General features: G+C 39.0%; 1 protein-coding gene across 1 annotated transcript in view; it reads left to right on the top strand.

Annotated features, from left to right (window-relative positions):
- Positions 1–21213, top strand: part of MAST4 (microtubule associated serine/threonine kinase family member 4) — a 293953-nt gene that overhangs the window by 208860 nt on the left and 63880 nt on the right. Inside the window, 2 exon segments of the mRNA XM_050913748.1 lie at positions 10381–10469; positions 20428–20497. Coding sequence (XP_050769705.1) covers positions 10381–10469; positions 20428–20497 — 159 coding nt within the window.

The raw sequence follows: 21213 nt of genomic DNA, 5'->3' as shown, positions 1-21213 counted from the left end.
GTGCCATGAAAAAGTTGCATTGGAGTACTGAATAATGAAATGAGGCTTACACAACATTTTTTAAAAATTTAGTTCAGTGTTCTTTTAGTGTTTCTACTCTAGCATTCTCTTGTTGTAGATCACCTTCTGCCAGAAGGTTAAAGTTATATATGTACAGGCACACACACACCCCACACATGCGGCTTGCTTTTTGGATGTGATTATTTACAGATGAGCTATAATCTTTATCTTTTTTGGTGTGAATTAACTAAAAAGTTAAGTCTGCCAGTTAGGAAGAATCATAACTAGAAAATGGAGAAGTCTCCCAGGAATATGCATCAACAATGAGCTAGGAATAATCAAAATATTTTAAGATCAAATACAAGCTATAATCTGCACAATTGTATTTTTAAAATAGGAGAATGAAGACACATGGCTTGTAGAGGTTTTTAGCAACTTTCTTAATGTCTTAGATCCTTTCTAGCAAGGGAGAGTAAGTTATGTAGCCATTAGTCTGTAAGTATTTTATTTTTCAGTCAGAAAATAAACATTGATATGAAAAAGTAGCCTTTAGCTTTAGGAAACTGTCCAAGTAGGAATAAAAAAATTTAGACTCTCTTGTTCCTAGTAGGTTTGATCTGGGAATGTAGTTTTTCTTCAGTCAGGTGCATTGGTCTGGCATTGTCTTACCCGTTCACCCACTGAGTCTTTGGTAATATTTGCTAAAGGTTTAAAGACAACGCATTTAATCATCATGTGCTCCCTCGTAGTTTTGAGAGATTGAGAGCTACCAAATTTAGCAAGGGAGGAAAGAAGCAGTCCTGCCTGTACTCACTACTCTTTCAAGTAAAAATAAATTGAAAATTGGATTACAGAAGAAAGGAGCCAGGTATAAATATAAATTATTTTAGGGGTTAAACCAGAAGAGAACTACTGGGTTTGAAAGTGAAACCATGTAAAATCTTTCTACTTCAGGCAGCTCCCAATTTCCTACCCTTGAATTTTAGGGTATGATTAATTTAGCTTTACTTCTTCATGATTATTAGGAAAAAGGGGGAGGGGGGAATTTAAAAAAAAAAAGCTCAAAACTGTCCTAAAAATTTGTGAAATAATGTAGGGAAAAATATTTTTAGGAGCTTGTCTTTTAGCGGCTTTTCTCATGGGGAGAGTCTCTGGAGTGCAGTGCAGAGCACACAGTGTTTCATGTGATAAAGGGTACTGTGTAGACTTTTCTTTTAATAAGCCTCTGATTCTTTTTATGTGAAAGTAGCCTTGGCAACATAAATTATTTTGATGGTACAAACAAATTGAGAAGGTTGAAAGGAAGATGAAGCACAACTTTTGTAGCAAGAAGTGGAGCAGACTAAATAATTTCTTCTTTCCTTCCCCCAACTGGGAATGGATCTGTCATTTCTGAGGTGTCTCGTAGACATCTACTGAGGCACCAGACTGTGTAGGCTGGCCGCATGTATGACCACGTAATAATTTCAGACCATGGCAGACTTTAACCCTTTGAGACTTCATTGGGTATTGACACCATGCACACTCTTTTGGCCAAGAGAAGCACTCCCTAAAGCTACTCTCCATGCTATTTGGGGAATGCTTTCAACGCTATGAGGAGGTCTGTCTGGTTTATCATCCTGGCCCACTAATTCCATGATATATGGTGAGTTATGAACAGTGGTGCTCAGAGCTGTGGTTGTTGGGAACAACCACCCGCAAGGAAAAAGCAAAGAAAGCCAAGAGGTGGTAGGTCTAAGTGGAAAACAGAATGAGAAAGCTGGGGAGAAGGTAGACAGGGTTTCACTGTGGTAGGTATCTGGATAAACAGGTCTTCCATCTGTAGTTTGGAGACACTCCTGTGTTTTATCTTAATTCTGAACTATGCCGGCCTCAGTTTCAACTGGAGTTACAGAAAGCTGAGAGTATGTGCTTGGCTCCCTTGCAGTACTGAAATGGCCTGGGGAATTTGCTGTGGTTAGTCCTCGAGTCTGGATGGATGTTGTTCAAAGGAAATATGGCTGGAACAGGACCCGTTTGTTTGTTGGTTTTATTGGGGTTTTTTTGAAGGGCCAGACGGGGTAAAAATTGCCAGTAGATGGGCTGCTCTGTTCAGGGTGAGTGTGGAAAAGGCTCTTGCTTTATACTTTAACTTCAGCTGGGGGTTGAAGGGTGAGGAGGAGATCCACCAGCTACCTCCTTGCCTGAGTCTGACTTCTTGGTGTTGTGAGCAGCAGCCACGGGGCACCAGCCTAGCTCTCAAACTGCAGAGAGAGCCAGCGGCAATCACTGCCTGTGACGGTGTCTGTGCTACAGCCTGGCAGACAGCACTCTAGCCTGAGGTGCAATGGAGGCTCTGGAGGGAGCAGCAGCAGTGAATGGCATCTAGCAGCCCCAACTCACCTCCCTCTGCTCCCCACACTCCCCCAGTTTCTCCCAAGCTGTTAACAACGAGCAAGGGGGCAGAGTGAGAAACATCCTGCCCCCAGCCTGACCACCACAACATGGTAAGAAATGTCTGGCTGCATCCTCTTGTCCCGAGAGATGCACCAGGAGCTTGTAGTCTGGAGTCAAAATCTGGAGTGATCTGGGTTAACGCAGAACTGCTAGGGATGGCCAAGAGCACAGTGAGACCTGTGTGTTAAACCTTCTGTCTGTGCTGCAGCCTTGGTAGGCCTGTGCTCCAGTAAATAGGGTATTTCCTGTCTTAATGCAAATGGTTTCTGCAGGGTTATCTGCTATGCAAGTCAAGGCACTACTTCATTTGGTTAACATTTCCAAACTATTGATGCTTTGATCTTCACATATGTGATGTATGACGCTTTTTTTTTTTTAAGAACGGCTTGTTAAATATTATAAACCCATCACTGTGGCTCCTGGTTATGACTTTTTTTTCCCAGTGAGGTGTTTCTGCCTGTTTTTGCATCTCCTGAATTATGTAGAATAAAGATAATCATGCGTAGCGATTATTTAGGCCAGCCCTGTGTATTTTTCCTCTACTGATTGTACTAGTTTCCTACTTACCTTTCTATTTTGAAAGATTAATATTGTGTGTTGAGGAATTTAGTTAAATATCTCTGTATGATAGCAGACGTGCTGTTCACCTAATAACTTGCTTTATGTCCCTTCCCAGAACACAAATAAGACTAAAAAAGAAATTCAAGAAGCAGTGGGATTTAAATGATCCCATCAGCCTGTTCTCAATAGGTTGTATGATACAAAGATGCATAAACTGCATTTTGTGGATAATGAAGCAGAATTGCGCAGTGGGCTGGTTTGTGATCCTGAGCGTTCTTTTTGTCTACTCTCTGCTGCCTGCCCACTTTGTGTGCATTACAGACTTTATCTTGTATACAGCTATTTTATGAATATTGTACAAGTATGGAGTTAGTAGTTAGCTTAATACTCTTTTTTTTGTTACATAATTAAATATTTATAACAAGTTAAAACTGAATCAGTTGTTTTAGGAAGGAACAGAACAGATAGAAATACACCATTTTAGTTCTGTAGAAGAAATTCAGATTTCTTGAAACACTACTGATTTTCTCCTGTGTGAGAAGAAGAAAAATTATGGATCAAAATTGCTTAGAGTAAAAGTGAGAGCAGTCACTGGAGTTGAATATATTGAACATGTATCTAACTAGCAAGTACAGTTGAGAAGGCTTAATGAAGGATCTGTTTATTTGTTTTGTAATACACTGGAGGAATGGAGATTGAGAGGCCTTCTACAGTGTCAGCAGTCTGTCTTTGCAGAGATCTGGCAGATATTTTTTAAATTCTGTGATTTTTCTTGGCAGATATTTTTGCAATGATGATGTCTTGTGTGCATTTGAACCTTTCAGGCGGTCCATGTAGAGGGTGATCATGCGTCCAATTGGTTGCATTTTAAGTTTTATTTTCCCTGTAGATTTTTTTTTAGAAAGATGAAGAACAAGAATGAGGTCTCCTCTTTTGTATGATTGAGGAAAGGTGAAGTTCTGGTGGCATGGTGGCATGCTGGTAGGTGGTAGTAATGGCAGGGAAAAAGGTGTTGGACACAAATGCGTGAGTACCTAGAGAGGACCCTTAGCTTACTGTGCATGCATACCTGGCCAATAGCCAAAACTGAAATGCTCACTGTAGTGTTGCAAAAATTCAGGACAACTTCTGCCAGCAGCTGCATACTTCATCGTGGTGTGTCGTGTTCATTATGTTTTGACTGCACTCTCATTTCTTTAGACTAAAACTGGCCTCATTTCAGTTGACTAAACCTTAAATACAAAAGAGTAAAACCTGAATCCCTACGTTGCAACTGTCAAAATTTAAATCCCAAGACCCTTTTTTTCCCAGCTTATTAAAGACTGATACGGAATAATTCCTCACAGGGAGTGGGATATATAACAAATAGAATGTTTGGCTATATGCGTAATGTTTTAAATACAGGATTATATATATGTCTTTATATAAATACATGTATATGTTTTATACATGTAAATATAAATGCATATATGTATATGCTTATATATGTATCTATATGCATGCACCAAATTTGGAAAGTGTATATGCAGACATATAGTCTAGTAAAAATATATCAGAAAATAATGCTAGGTGATACTGAATGGGTATGAGTGTGGAACAGTGAAAGCCATTAAAAGAACAAAACGAAAATTCTAGATGTTACTGATGGTATATTTTACTCGCATTCAGATGATTTGCATATTTCTCTCAGTGATTGTAGCACCTTGAGAATTTACCTACTTCAGTCTAGGAAAAATATCTCTCAAAATTGTAAACCTTTGCTTCCTTTCAGTCTCTTAGCTATAGGGTAGAACAGGGCAGCAACAAATAGGACTGAAGGGAGCCTGTGGATTTTGCTCATGTAACCCTAATTCCACAGTATTCAGAGAAGAACATTCTTGGTTGATTAATTTTCTTTTCTAAAGCAATCTAGGTGTGTAACTACCATTAACTGCAGGCCACGTGTTACTTTGACTTTCTGGATCAGGAGATGCTTCATCAAATACAAGTTTAAAGGCTCCTTTTGGCAAGGAAGCTGATGCAGTATCAGTATGTGTCATCTCTTCATGGCAGCTGGTTTTTGCATTCGTTCAAGTTAACACCCCACAGAACTTGCCTGGGTTTTGGAGAGCTTGGAAATACTCACCAAACTGCTTTTTAATGCAAAAGACTTCTTTTTCTTTAAAAACAAAATAGAAACAAAAACCCCCAAACAAGCTAAATTCCTCACTTTAAGTGTTTAAGTTTTTTTAAGTCAGTACTGTGTGCACTGTTGACTCTTCAGTGTTGCTGTTCATGAAGATAATAAATAACTATGAAGTCACAGGTTAGCTTCATAACAAGTTAAATATAACTGAAATATAACTTAAATTTAACTTTCCTGTATAAACAAAGTGGCCACATCTCAAGTCTTGCTAGGCACAGCATGTTCCTCATGAGGTAGTTTTCAGCTATGCAATTTTAACAGCAGAGAAATTATAACCACCTTTTCTGTCCCTAGAGCCTTTATGGGAGTGCTGGTCTTGCATTATTAGTCTCTCTTGTGTCTACATGGTCAGGCTTTGCATTCTGGGTACAGCAATAGCTTAATTTCTCTGCACTTCTATTAGCAAATAAAACATTCTGTTTGCAGCCTCTTTTAAAATAGTAGGAGTTCCCTTTTAATCTTTACCTTCAGCTAAACCACTGTATTACACTGATACCAAAATTAAGAAGCTGTGTTGTGGAGTAGTGCTGTGCTCAGCATAGCCTGTGAAAGGTGGTGAACTGTCATAATAGCTTACAGTCCAAATCCATCTTCATTACAAGTGTAAATATTAATAATTGAGGATGTTGAAATGAAATCATTATAAATGATTAAAGCAGATGCCAAATTTCCCATGAAAAGCATGGCAAGTGGTAATCTCTGTCAATATAGCCTTCTTTCCCTAGTTTCTTGGAAAAAAAAGCAATTAACCTTTACTGCCAGTAATTTGCTCACATATTAGCCCTCATTCTGAGGAAGAAAATTCCATTTCAGTGCATACGTCTCACAATTTTTGCCATTTCTTGATTACTCTATCAGGAAAGCTGCATCTAATATTGCAGCTCTGGGTGAAGTACTGCCTGTCCTAGAACTGGATTTCTGCTTCAACTCTATTCTATTCTGTGTTTCCAAGAGCTTCTGGAGCTGTATTTTAATGGCCATGCTAGTAGTTTTGTCTTGTGCTTTGTTGGTTTCAGTGTAGCAGTTCCCATCATCTCTGCCCAAACGGCTTTTGCCTGATATGGGAAGAATTGTGGCTATTTAAGGAGCAAGGTAATCAAGCGTCATGCAGCTGGATTGTGTCTTTCAGCAGCTGTAGTTCACCCTTGCTTTGTGATTAACGAAGTTGAGCACAAAGCACTTTCTATGGAGTGTCCTCTGTTTGTTTTATCATGAGTACTTCTCATGAGAAGTGTAGATCATCTGTAGCAGCTGGAGGAGAAGTGACTCAGAGGTTAGTGTGTTGGGCCTGGTACTGGAGCTGGGATGAAGGAGGAATTCCCCAGCAGTGAGACCTGGTGAGAAGTCAGGATAGGGAGGAGAGATGTGAGTGGGCAGGAGTGTCAGTGGCAGAGAGCAGGAGGTAAGGCAGAACCTGTCTGGGGGGTATTTGGAAACCAAATAGGAACTTATGAATTGGATTCCAAGATAAGGAACAGTGCCAGTAGTCCAGGGCACTGCTGATACAGTGTAAGGCCAACTACTTCCAGATAGGACTGCCACTTTAAGTTGTGGGCAACAGACTGAAGTCCAGGAAGGATCTTCCTGGGGCAGAGAAGATGACAAAGGGCAAAAAATGTCAACTTTCTGTTCTGTTCACGTTTTGTGTGCACCCCAAAGTTTAAGTATTGTTGAACATGACTGATTTTTTTTTTTTTGGCTTTGTTCACCCCTACTCTCTTCTTATCCTTGGAAAAAGATGTTTTTCTTTTCTGCCTTTTTTTCAGTGCTCTAAACTCTGAGTCGTATCTGCTGCCTGGCTGGCTAGTCTCTTCTCTGTGCCATGCAACCTGATTACAACATGAAATCAAAAGCTTAAGAGAATTGCATTTTGAGGGTGTAGCGCGCTCTGGTTTACCAAGTTTTATGTTTCCCTAAGCTACAATCCCTGTAAACTGTTCTGCGCTGCTATAACTTTCCTGCAGACAAAGAGGCTTTCTTTCAGGGCTGCCTCTTATCAGTTGGTTTATCTTGTCAGATTTGGATAGGAGAAGAATAGTTTTATGAAGACAATAGAAGGGGAAAGTTACTTGATATGTTCAGAGATCTAGGAAAAACTATTTTGTCTGCAGAATGGCTTTAACTTCTGACGTTCTTTTGTATACGGAAGATTGCTGTTTCAAGGCTAAATACAAATACAGTTCAGTAAGTAATGCTTTGATACTTCCTTAGTGTGACCCTGCTTTCCGTTTGCGGTATTCTAGCAGCTTAGATCATCTTTCAGGGTTCCCTGAAGATTATTTTTTTCACCCACAAAAAGCCTGTTCTATAATAGCATTATTCTGGGGAAGGAGTTGTGTTTCACATATTATACAGGATGGATAACATCATTTCAAAATCTTTGTGAAACTGAACTGAAAAAACAAAGCTACAGCGAGAGCTCTAGGGTGGATTTGTCCTTTCAAGCAGTGATTTGCATCTTACCTTACTGGTAAGACAAATAGAGGAGACTTCATATTTTTTATTTTCTATTCCTCAATAGGACATTTCACTTGAGGGTGATAAAAGATAAATTCTCCCTCCATACAGCTGCAGCCATGTCTGAGCAAATTAGTTTTCGCATTACGTAAGATCTGGATGTTGAAGGTAATGCCATCATACTCCGCAGAAATAATTCTTAAAAATAACCCCCCCAAAAATCAAGATAACTTGAATTAGGTATCTTTGATAATGATTTGTGAAAGGTGTTGCACTAACTTCACCTGAAGAATGTGAAGTTTGAATCTTAAGGTAAAAGTGAATACAAGGCAGTTGTTTATTTACATAGGGAATTCTGGCAAAAGTGATAAACTCTCAATTCTACAGATAAGGGCAAATGACACTGATAAACCTGTATCTGGAGTCATCTTTGTGGCAAAATCAGTGAAGGGTGCCTAGAATTTGTTGAAAATAATGTTTGTTTTGCTGAGAACATACCCAGGTATTAGATGCTTAAAATGTATTCCCTCCTTGTGACAGGAGATGTGGTGATCCTTTAGATCCCAAACTTCAGCCATGCAAAGCTGCTTTAAAGTCACGTAATGGGGTCTCTTAACCCCAGCCTGCACCACAGATGCTGTAGTGATATCATCACATCATCGTGGATAGATGCAATCTGTGTGTCCTTTAACAAATGTCTAATGAATACCAAAAGTTTCTACTGGGTTGTTTTAGATTGGAGAATTGCAAAGGAACAGTTATTCAAGCTTTTAAAAAACATTATAAAATGTCTATAATTATGTCTTCATTAGATGTCGTATAGACATTAAATGTCTATAACAAAGCTTATAAAATGAGGCTTGTCATAGTATGATACAAGAAAAGTTACCAAAAATACGGTGATACTGCATGAAGCCAAAAGGAAGAATTTGGACCATTCTTAGATAAGAGAAGAATTGAATATGATTCTTCAGCTGGACATGACTTAGAGATGGGGGAAACAATATGACTTTGAAACTGTTGTCTAATTAAATGGAATATTTGCTCAAGTTCCATCATTTAAAAAGTAGATTAAGTGCTGAGTATATTAAAAATACTTGTAGAATGCTGAGCTTAATCTAAACAGATTCCTAAAAACAATGTATATAATTTCACATCTAAAAATTTCTCCCTGCTTGTTCAGCTTAGAAATGGCAATGTATGTCTTGAATAGGTTTTGACTTTTCCAATGCTCTAAATGTGAATCTTGCAATCATTTTGCGCTTTCTTTTCTTGCATAGATCTGCAGTAACGATAAGTATATACTCACGAGTTAACTCATTGTTTAATTGATTGTAATAATTAAGTGATATGGCAATTCATTGTGCAATTCATGCAAATGAACTTTGCATTTAACCCATTAAACAGTTGGGAATGGCACTCTTGCTGCTTCACAAAATATTTTTCAAGGGGAAACTGGTCTTAGTGTTCTGTGGGGTTTTTTTGGCATATTGCAGGTAGCTTCTGTACTGCTTTCATAGTCAACATTTCCTCTGCCTTTTTCTTTTTTATTTTCCTTGTTTTCAGTATTACTTTGGATTACTTTTGGGTCTGTTTTACTTATCTATTTATGCTATTAAACTCCATCCTTTCTTTTGCATTTTGTTCAACTTACACCTTATACAGACTAATCAGTCTTGCCTTCTGGCTGTTATATAGAGATCATAATGTTACAAAATTCATCTTTGGAGACATCTACAATTATGATCTGAATCTGCTTCTATTGGAACCTACTGTGTTAATGAAATGGTTTTATGTATGATTTTTTCCCCTTTTAGAGGTTTTGAGTTTTTCTAAACCTTTACAGAAAAAAAATCTGATTGCAGTGCTGTGAACATTAGCATATGCACTTAACTTTATACACAGTTACGGTCTCTTTGACTTCAGGATGCTATTTTCCTTGTGCATGATTGTTTGCAGTGTTGGGGATTTATGTTTGTGAGAATATTCATTATCATAGAAAGAGGAAAAAAAGAAAAACACTTCTGCCGACAAATATTTTAAAACTGTATGATGTATTTATGAAAACAGTGTCCTTTCCCAAGTTTAATAGATGCATTAATTTACTATTTATCTTGCCTAATGATCTTGTGATATGGGAAATTAGTGACTTTGAAGATGAGAAATGTATGAGTAAAAAAATGTATTTATCTTAGGCATCATCTGTTCCATTGACAAAAGGCACAGATGTGAAATTTATCTCAATAATTAGATTTATAATTATTGTATCATTCTCAGATAGATAAATCATTGCTCTTCGTGGCATGTGATTTGGAGCTACAGTTCATGCAACAGAAATAGGTTTAATCATTGAATGGTGATTCTAAGCTTGAGGCTGTTTTTCACATTATGCTTGTATATTTTTATATATTACAAAAAGTGTATGGCAGAGAAACAAGCTGCAGTCAGGGAGGAACATTTTGTAAATAACTCTACAGGCGAACGCTGGTCTTAGCACAGAACAGCAAACGTGCAAGCCTGAAGAGTATACATGGTACATTTTCTTTGGAAACTGCTGTCTTTGCCATTATCCAGTATCATCATAGACTCCTGGACATGCCTACAAAAACAACAATAGCTCTGATTTTTAATAGGAGACTGGGAAGTGAAGGAACAAAGTAGCAGAATCTCAAAATGTCCATATGCGGTACATGCTGTATTTCTGATGCTAATGTCTTCTTTCCTCTCTTTTTTCCCCACAGTTGTAGAACGAGCAACAGGAAGAGTTTGATGGGCAGTGGCCAGTCTCCAGCTCTGCCTCGGCCTCATTCACCGCTCTCAGCTCATGCAGGTGATTTTATATCTATGCTACTGCTGCTATTGTTAAATTCTTAAAATGTCTATATGAGGAAACGAAAACAGACAAATTCTCTATCCCACTACTCTTCTTCCCACTGTTATAATAGCAGAAAGTTGCATATCATTCCATCCAAATTTCTGTTATGTTTAGATCCATAAATACTATGTTATGGTGAGAAGCAGTCCAGAAATACCTAACATGGATCACGTATCTATTTTTTTATTTCCCCATCTTGCATTCTTACTTTCTGATGCATTTTCTGCCACCCTCTCCCACCCCTTCCCTTTCTAGGCCTACTTCAGTGTGAAAAGGATATAAAATAGCTTGCATGTGTGGTAAAGGTAGTGGAGTCAGTGAGTAGGGTATTAACAATCTATTCCTAGTGCTTTCGCTGCCTAGGATTTGTGGTGTTAGGCAAGTTGCTGGAAATTTCTGTGCTTCACTTAACGTGGCAATAAACTGATGATCATTTTGTTTTGCTTCTAAAGCACCTGAAGCTCTTAAAGATTGAATGAAAGTCCGTAAATAAATATTTTATTGATAATGATTGTCTTCATTTTAAAAAGGAACATTTTTAGCATCTCAAAACACATTTCCTCAAAAGTTTATTGTCTCTCTCTGTTTTTTGGGCATTGACTAGGAGGGATTACTCCAAGTCAGAGAGGCCTCCTTGACTCCATTGAAACAACCTGGTATATCTCCTGTCCAGCTAGATGATTTTAGGGTCCTTTTTGACTACGTCTGGAAAGTAGCTGGGAATGGTGAGATTCGACTAGAAAAGTTCTCTAAATTGAAAGTGTTTCTTTTGTAGCCTGCACCAGACTTTCTGCCAGGAGCGTGTACTACAAGCTCCAAGTCTCAGAGGGACTGGAGATGACCTTCTTTAACACCTTCACATCTTTCTTATTAGTGTTTGCTGTTGGAGGAGGAAACAATAGAAGCAGAAGAGGGAGAGGGAAACAAAATAGTTTCCAATCCTAGAGGAGGATGGAGCAAGCTAAATATGCAGCAAAGTATCAGTACTTGCATTCGCTGAAAACAGGCTTATTCATTAGACTATCCTTGGCTGAGCCGTGGTAATAACATGCATTTTTGGCAAATATGTCCTAGTAAGATTATGCAGAATGTGGAGGACATTGGAGAGATCCTGCTCTAAAAAAAATTTTCTTGCATGTTGTCAATCTGCCCAGGTGAGTGCAGGTGTGACAGATTAGGCTGCTTGGATGCTAACAGCTAATCTAGCTTCATGTGACGTTGCACAATTGTTTGCCGCTGGGCTGTCAAAGGAAAAGACTGATTCTTGGATCTGCCTTTCAAGAGGCTAACTGGTGATAGAGCTGGGAGCTTGAGCCATTGAGGACTCTTTCAGTCCCACATGTCCTTAGAAACATTTAGCTCCTTCACATCGCACCTTTTGATGAATTATTCTTTTCTCACTCGGTTCTGTGCAGCAGTCCTTCTGACTGTAGGAGAAAGAGAGAGGTTGCAGCAAACCCAGGCTGTCAGCTTTCCTAGCTTCTTCAGTCCTGTTTCATCTTCTCAACATGTTTATACATGCATTGAGAGCTATTCTCTTTCCACTTTTCTTTTCTTTGTTTCTATTGTGTCTGTCTTCGTTACCTTGCTTCTGCGTTTAGAAAAAGCCTAACATGCTTCTGTGAGTCTTCAAAAAAATCAAAAGCGCTAGTGAAGACATGTGGGCTCTGAGAGTTCCACTTTACTATGCTCTAGTCCCCTCTCTTACTTTCCCTGTTCCTTGGGGACCTCAGGGACCGTGTTCAAAACACAGAATTTTCTTCTGGTTCTGGAGTGAGGAGAGGTAGTGCTTTGCAGGTCCTTTGTAGTACTTCAGTAGGAAGGTGAGCTGTTTTGGGCATAGAGAGTCAGAACATGTTCATCTGTCAGCCAGCCGGGTCCTGGCTCAAGTAGAAGTCGTGCTTGTGGTTCTCTTTCAAATGTGATTGGAAATGCAAGTTTAGGACTTATTTTAATATGCTTGGACATAGTGATGTATACTTAATAGCATTTTAGGCCAGAAATTAGGATATTCAATTAGTTCTGTCCATATGCTGCAAGATTACATTTTGCTGTCTTTTGATGTCTTGGAAAGTTAACTGAACTTGGGCTTTGTCAGGCTGGCATCAGATTGCCCTGCCACAGCCTATCTTCTGACATAGTTTTAAGAACAGTCACATCTGCTTCAAGGTGAGAGATTGAAAGGGAGATCTCTGAGGCCACTTTCAAGGTCTGGACATACTCTGAAGTCACTTTGCTTTGGTTTTGAAAAGGAAGTGCCTAGAGGTTCCTTGTTGGGCTCCTTCCTGATTCCATGAAAACAGGAAAAAGGAGGACATAACCTGCTGTGGTTTGAGCACAATGACCCTGATTGCTTGTGCCTTTTTAAAACCATTTTGGCTTCTGGTTTCATACCATCAGTACTTTTCTGCCAGATCTGTTTCTCTTAGGGTATTGTATCCCACTACTGTACTCCCTACTGTCAGGGTACTCCAGCCATCTCTGGGGAGAGCCTGCTGTTGCCCTTACTGAAAATAGTTCCATTAGATGCTCTTATTTTAGTGGACTAGGTTCTTCACTTCATGTTTGTACCATCTTAGTTGGTATTGCAGGTTCTTATCGCTTTATTATAGGGTATTCAAGCTGAAGGGAATCAAGATTGTCAAACTCTCTTCAAAATCTATCCAGGATCAATTTCTATTAATTATTGTCTTGATAATCTTCAGTGTTATCCTGGGCCCTTCTTGTATAGTCCTAAGATTGTTGGCGTTGCTTGGGAATTGAGTGCCTCAGAGGTATCTGAAGTCAGTATTTTCATCCCTTGTGAGGACACCCTTGGATCTACAAACAACCTGTTCCCTTCTACATTAATTCGTTGCTTGTTGGGAGAACAGACAAAATACATGCTTAGTTACCTTTGCTTGCGTCTCATACCTGAGATGAGTTTTATTTAGACCACTCGTTTAAGCTACCTGTTTTTTTTTCCCCCAAGACCTCACACCTCTGAGGGCAAAAAAGTGCTATGCATCCTCTGTGTCAACTGAAGCAAGGTATGTGAAGGCATCAAGGTGGAGCTCTCTTAGTCAGAGTGCACTGCCATTAGCTCTCATGCCAGTATCTGTGGCTTTGCTCAAGAATGTTTTCATCTTTGATATCTGCAGAGCAATCTTTTAGAGGTCTGACTGCACCTTTGGAAACAATGTGCCATTACTTCAGACCACCTGAAGAGCTCAGGTTGCTACTAGGTAATTCTAACAATCTGGACTGGAGTTAGCCAAAACAGATTGGATGTGAGTAGTAGTGCTCTATTCTACAAGAAAAGCTTCTTGGACATAATCATAACTCTTTGAGGTGCATTTTATACCCATGTTCTTCCTTGTAGTCCTGTTTTTCTCCCAGATGCAGTCTGAACTGAAGGCACTGGCTGTTCTCTAGTTTAGATAGACATTCTTTGAGGAGGACCAGTGGCCCAAGTTTAGGATGATGATAATTGTCCCATATGAGAAAGTCATATAGAGGTCTCAGGCAAATTTCTGCCCTCCTCCCCAGTTTTCATTGTTTGCTCTGGGGATAATAGAGGATTGTTCCTACACAGGAGTCTGTTGTTAATCTTTACAGATGCAAGCTGAATTGGACAAACGCTGAATACTTAAGTTTTTAATTGTTAGCCTTACCATCTCAGTCATTCTCAGATTCATGTGGTAGGATGGGAGGGAGAGACAAGTGACACAGCACCACACTGATGAAGTAAGTATATTGTGCAGGGCGCAAATAGTGCATGAGTAGCACCTGTCAAAGAAGGGGCAGATTCATTTGTAAGCAACAGTGACCATGAAGGCTCATGGGCTGTAGTAAAGAGTTACTAGAGCAGTAAGTAGTCCAAGGCTTGGGAGTGCATAGAGAGGTATAATGTCTGAGACTGAGAGTTAAAAAGGGGATAGGAAAAGGACAATGTATACGGCAGATATATAGTATCTCTGTTATATACATTAATTACTAATACAATACATGTAATGCCGTTTTCCTCTGTGCAGGACCTGTAGCTACCTGCAGAGGTAATTTGTGTTGGTGGAAGGTCAGACTTTAGTTTGCAGCTGAAATCTCCCATTATGCCTTATGCATATGTGTAAAGATCATAAAAGATTTCAAGAATAATATCAGCTTTCACTACATAAAGTCTTTCTTATGAAAATAGAACATAAATCTATACCATGTCGTTTCTTTGGGTTCAAAACTTCATCATTACTAGTAACTGTCTTAGGTTAGTTGTTTGGACATCCTTTGCCTTTAGTATCTGGGCTGGAAGCCGTTAAACCTGCTGAAAGATCCTTTTAATTTTTGCATGAACTGTGGGTACATTCAGAATTGTGGGAAGTGAAGGGTTGCAGCATCAGCTTGGACAACATCTGGTGCCCTGGTCATTAATGGGCTTTTCCAGCTGACTGCTTGCTGCTGCGTAGGCAGGTCATCTGCACCACCCAGCCTGCAAAGTGAATGATTATAATCTCAGCAAGTCAGGGCGTTCAGGTGTCCCCACCTCAGCAGTCATAGGAGCTTGTTCCTGTGGGTGATACTAACCCCTAATGATTAATAGTCACATGTGATGCTGTTTAATTGTGTCTGCTGTAGGAACAAGATTTAGCTGTTAGGAGCAATGCTGTAAATCTTACTTGTCTGTATTTTAATAAATGTTTCATGTGGTGCCACTAAGATGACAAGTACTAGGACAAGAATTGCAAGATAAGTAGGAAATTGTTTAAAGGGGAGAAGACGGGGGTTGCGCTAAAATGAGAAATATTATAAAGTGGGAGCGGAGGTTATCGGTAGCGTCCTCAGGTTTTGGTTTTGTGGCCAAATGTTTTTAATCTTCTCATAAGTGATATTGGCATAAAATTACTGTAGCTGATGTAAGTTTGGAAGACGTCCAGTATGAAACAGCATTGGGAAACTGTGTTGAAGTGACTGAATGATCTCAAGAACTGGAATAAAAAAGTATGAAATCACATAGCAACGTGCAGCATTTTGTGCTGGAGGACCAGTAACAGCAATGTCTAGTGTAAGCTGTGGGCTCATCTATTTTAAGGAATTTAGGGCAGGACCTGACTGCATTTTCTGGATCAGATTATGTTTGCAAGGACCAGTCTAGTGTAGCTTTGAAAATCAAATCTCCAAAGATGTATAAAGGAAGTAATTTTAAATTGAGTTTGGGAAGATTTCATGCCACCGTACAATGTGCTGGTTAAATTTCATCTGGAATACTGCGTGCTTTTATGGTCATACATGTTCAGATGGGATCACATGGGGAGAAAGGCTGGTGGGAAGGAAAATGAGAGCTTTTTGTGTAAGACTGAAAGACTATTACTTGCTTGCCTTAGCAACAGGAAGGCGGAAAAGCCTGTATTGTCATCTAAATCAGTCAGAGATGTTTTCTTCATGGAATGGGATGAGAAATACATGCTGGCCATATATACCAGAACATGAGGGTTCCTGAAGAATCATCCACGAAGTATGGCAGGGACAAACATGACCTTTCCTGTTGGCTTCAATAAATTCATGAATGGGATTACATGATGCAGTTGCCTAAAGCAAAATGTAAGGCCAAGGAGGTCTTACCTCCACTTGTAATCCTTTTTCTAGGATTTTTTAGGTCTGCTTAGACCTTTCTAGGCAGACACTGTTAGAGTGCTGACTGCTAATATTCTGCTCTCACTACATTAGGACTTACTGCTTGCATCAGATAATTTCATTTGATAGACATACTTTAGCTACATTGAAGTATAGTAACGACCAAACCTGTTTGCACCATATATTTTAGTTGTGTTAGGCTTTGAATCACACTGGAGGCATTTGTTGTGTGCATCAAATTTAGATTTCCTGGATTTTTAACTTTAATCCTGTGATTTTTGTCCGAGGTAGGTGATAATGAGTACTGGCTTACTACAGTGTATTTGAAGCAACGAAGAATCTATCTCATATGCAGCTTCTATGCTGTTCTGCTTTAGCTGCAGTCTGCATTGACTGGATTTTGAGGAAAGGAGGACTAGGTCTGTAAATGAATGAAGCCTTAGTGTGTTTTCATGGTGAAATATGGGAGTGCTGAAAGCTAAAGATTAAAGCAGGGTTCTGAATGTCGTTTTTTAAAAAAACTGTTATTTACAGTAAGGAAAATAATACAATATTTCAATTGTTCTGACTGTTGTCACATGTAGGATAATAGAAATGGTTTTGCTAAAATAAAACTTTTTATTTAGTCTTGCTTTGGAGTAAAGTAAAACTGCTATAGCAATTTCAGAGCATCTTCTACTAGTTCAGGGACAGGAGAGGAAAGTGTAAGTGGTAAGTTACATGCAGATACAACTGAGTTTTAATTTAAATCCCATTCAAACATAGCGCTGCCAGTATTTTAAGTAGTGGTCAGAACATGCGAAGCATCCTGGCAAATGGATTTAAGGAGCATGCAAACCTTCCTTGCTGTTACTGAGGAAAGTCGTTTGCTGGTGTGAAGCATAATTAATCCAGGTTTTGAAATAGCTTGAGCTCCTCACCTCTGAGTGAATCTCAGTGGAAAGCACCTGCAGAAGTATTCAAAATGATTCTGCTGCCCAACTGTGTGTTCTGCTGACTGGCACCATTTGTCATGGTATGAAAGTCAGACCTGTAACTGTTGGTGGATGGTTTCTTGTGTATTGTTCGCTTTGCAGCACGGGTTCACCACCAGGGAAACTGACACAAAGGAACGTATGACCCATTGTTATATTGTGTTACTGGGGTGCTGAGGTACTGTGATTCATTTTAAAAGATGATCAAATAATGACATCAAGACTTCAAGCTGGATTTGTCTTTGATTCATCAGGAATTTGGGCTAACAATTATCATTAATCTGTTATTCCCTCAGTACTAACAGAAAGTCATTGCATGTGAAACTCTTTATTTTGTAAGTAGACAGCTATTAAAAATACCTTAATAATATACAGTGACTGTAACATAGGCCTTATTAAAAGATATAAAACATTATCCCTCTGTGGCAAACACACAGGACTTGAAGCTGCTTACAAAACAATCACAATTTAATTAGTCTCAATACAGTTTTCTTAACAATAGCTGCTCGCAAAATGAGCTACCCTGTGTGTTGTCATGAGGTAGCGTATCGTTTTGGTATGTTGATTGCCTGTTCATTGTGTCTCCCAGAGGATGCTGGGGTTTATTACTTACCTGATGCCTGACCACCAGTCAGGTTTACTTTACCAGATGAGAAACATTGACAGTAATCTCAGCAGCATAGAGATACCCTAGGACTAAAACATATAACAGCCAGCAGATCCCAAAGAACAGCGGGATTTGACTAATAAGCAAGCACTGCACATATGGACAGAGAGTTAACTGGCACTGGTTTTTGTATTCGAAAGTCTCCCAGGTATTGACTTGCAGATGGGTGGATGAATGCTGTGATGGATGAAGGTCACGTATAGGACTCTGCTTCTAACATACCTTGCTTTTCTGGAACACCACACCTTAAGCCCATAATAGCATTAGCTGTTTCTCCACTCATTCAGGGTTTGGATTTTCATTCTCTTTCCAGGCTTGTCTAAGTTCTTAGACTTCTAGATAAATGCGCAGGATTTAGTCTCCAGGTATTATGTGTGTGGCTTTGCCATTTTTGTTTTTTTAAAAGCTCGTTTGCTATGGGAAATAGTGCTTGCAAATTGATTTTTCTAATAACAGGATCTGATGCTCTTCCTGAGTAAGACTTTGACTTCTTCAGGTTTTGTCCGTAAGGAAGTGATCTTTGTTGAGTCTAGTGAGGTAGTTCGCAGCATTGTGTCTCCTCAAATCCACTGCAACAGCTATAAAATTACTGCATTCTTCCACCATGTTTTTTGCCTTCTATGTGAAGTTTACGCATATGTTTTGACTAACTGATGGACAGTTAGGCATGTCCTTGATGTGTGTTAAATACGTGCATATATCCCTATATAACTTTGAAATAGGTATCAGAGGAAAGGAATTTGTTTACAAACCCCCATATGCTGGTTTGTCAAATTATTTCCTGTCAAAAGCTGTTTACGTCTCACTGCAGCAAGCCCAATTCTCTGCTTTTCTGCCAGAGTCTAAGGTACCTTATTTGTCTTTTTTTGCTCTTATCTAAGTCCATGACACACTCCAAATTACAGCTGATTCTTTCTAGTGCAGTAGCTAAAGTTTGTGATCATGTTTTATCTGCACAATGTTACAATTTTATTTTTTTTAGCTTATCTTTATTAAAGAAGCTCTGGTAGCAGCAAAAGAAATCTAGTTAGCCGTTAAATTAAACTAACTGTTGCTTTCAGTAATTTGGTGTTTGCAGGTCATGCAGGACAAGAATAAATTGTGTTGGTCCCCCAATAACAATTGAAATCTGTGCCACATGTGTGGCTTCAGATTCCCTCTGCTTCCCACCCACCCCCTTCAGAGAACGAAAATCCTTGGCACCTTGAAATTATCGAGGCCCTCAGAAGTGTCTGAAGGGTAGTGAAGAAGTTGAGGTCTTGAGGGGGAGGAGGGAATGTCAGAACGACGTAATTCAGCCGTGATAGATAAATGGGCAAAAAAAGGTTGGAGGTATTGGCCAGTGAGAGTGGAATCCTTGTCTCTTGGGGCTGTGGGAAGAGCAGCTGCGAAGATGTGATTTAAGCACAACTCAAAAAGCATCTTGCATCTGCTTCTAGTCAAAAAAAGGTGGGGGGGTCTCTGTGTTTGCTACCTAATGACTCCATGATTATGCTTTCTCGTATAGAATTAATGGGATCTGTTAAGGACATCACTATGATAAATGCAATGTTAATTCAAAAATTTGGGTAGAAATCAAGGCCACTTGAAGTCCTTTTAAGGACTCTCTCTATTGTAGTGGCCTTTTCACTCGTAGGTAGTAATTTTCTCCTCAAAAATTAAATGTTGATTCTAACTGGGTACATAGGAGCTTTTTTTATCTGTTGCTTAATGTTGTGGTCTCATGTCTAAAAATAAAATGCTACAACAAATGCATTACTTTTCTTTAACGTATTGTTGTTGCAGTCTGTTCCCTGTTTAAGGAAGGATTGACTTTTAGATCTATGCCAGTGCTACTTTAAATTGAATCCTTTTAGCTTTTGGTGTGGTTTTGGTTTTTTTCTTTTTCTTTTTTTTCCCCAGGGGTCATCTTTATTTCTTCCTCAGATGCTGTGTCTCCTCTAGTTGTAGGTGCTGAGGGGAGAAGTGGCAGGAGCAGCTCCCAGCAGCTGCCGCCTTTCTGCACTCGTGCTGGTCAGCAGGAGGTCCGGTGCTTTAATATGAGGAAGTAACAGACCCTAAAGTTACAACCTGTTCACAATGTGCAGTTGCTTCTTCTCATCACAGAGGGTGGTCACATTTCCATGCCTCGGTCTAACAGAACTAAGGGAAAAAAAATTTATTCTGTGTGTTTTGTCTGCTTGTTTGTTTTGGAGCTGGGAAAAAAATGAACAATGAAAAAATCACAGTAAAGCTCCTGTGGCAATGCTGTAGAGACTTTGTGTTAGGGCTAAATCACGTGGCTCATGAATTTACTTTATTTCAAATGTTTTGTGTGATTTTAAAAAAACCTTGTTTCTCATGTAAAAATATGTTTCTTTCAAGCCAATATACTGGGGTTTTTTAAGCTTTAATTCTCAGATTAATTTGAGAATTCTCAAAGGGCTAAATAGAGGGTTTTCTATGAGTTAGAAAATCCAATAACTAAAAATCAAATATAAATGAAAAGTGAGTAGAAATAAGATTCTATTTCAGAGTTTATTTTCTCAGAGACTGTGAGAGAAGAAATTCTGAAATTAGTTTCTAACCTGCCTGGAAATGCTTGGATTAGTATGTCTGAATGTTTTTTAGTGGGTTCTTTCCCCCCCCCCCCAATAATTTTTTTTTTTTTGTGTATCCCCACCAACAGGAAACAGTCCTCAAGATAGCCCTAGAAATTTCTCTCCCAGTGCCTCAGCCCACTTTTCTTTTGCACGAAGGTAAGAGGTTGTTTGTAGCATGCAGCATGCATTTTGCATAGAGGAAATGTTGTTGGACCCAGATATTAAAAGATAATTGCAAATATATTTGTCAAGTCTATCACTTAGAATGACAAGTGTTATCTTGCTTATGTAAACTCTCTTAAACCTCAGTTGCAACAAAGTTGTAGTGGATGATTGATACAATGCAATCATACCTTTTTTAATTTAAAAAAAAATAATTGGAATGGATGCAATTCAGACACTATCTCCTCATCCATTGAGATATGGGGAAATTTTAAGCTACATCTAGGTTTTTTCTTATATTTTTTTCTTAACAATGTAAGAAGTGCATCGCTTATAAGAGCACTATTACAGATGTCCTGAGTTCAGGGCCTGATTTTACTGGCAGCAGCAAATACTGTCACCATACCTTTAATACCTGACCTTGACCTATTTCACTATCTGTACCACTGAGACAGTCAGCTCTGTCATAGGAGTGTTGTGAGGATTAATTAATGCTAGTAGAATTTTTGAAGATCTACAGTGAATTTGAAGTGATCTATGAAGTAAGTTATTGTTAAATGAACCATAACCAAAGTTGATAGCATGTCATGGGAGACTGCCTGTTCATGCCAGTGTGGTTCCCTATCACTTAACACCTTGTCAGCCTACCTCAAATAATATGTTCATTAGCTCTAAGCCTGGGAGGGTAGGCAGAGTTTATATGTTGACCC

Source organism: Gymnogyps californianus, chromosome Z (assembly GCF_018139145.2).
Source record: "Gymnogyps californianus isolate 813 chromosome Z, ASM1813914v2, whole genome shotgun sequence".
NCBI classification, from domain to species: domain Eukaryota; kingdom Metazoa; phylum Chordata; class Aves; order Accipitriformes; family Cathartidae; genus Gymnogyps; species Gymnogyps californianus.
Note: the sequence above shows the minus strand (reverse complement) of the source record. Positions and strands in the feature narration are given on the sequence as shown.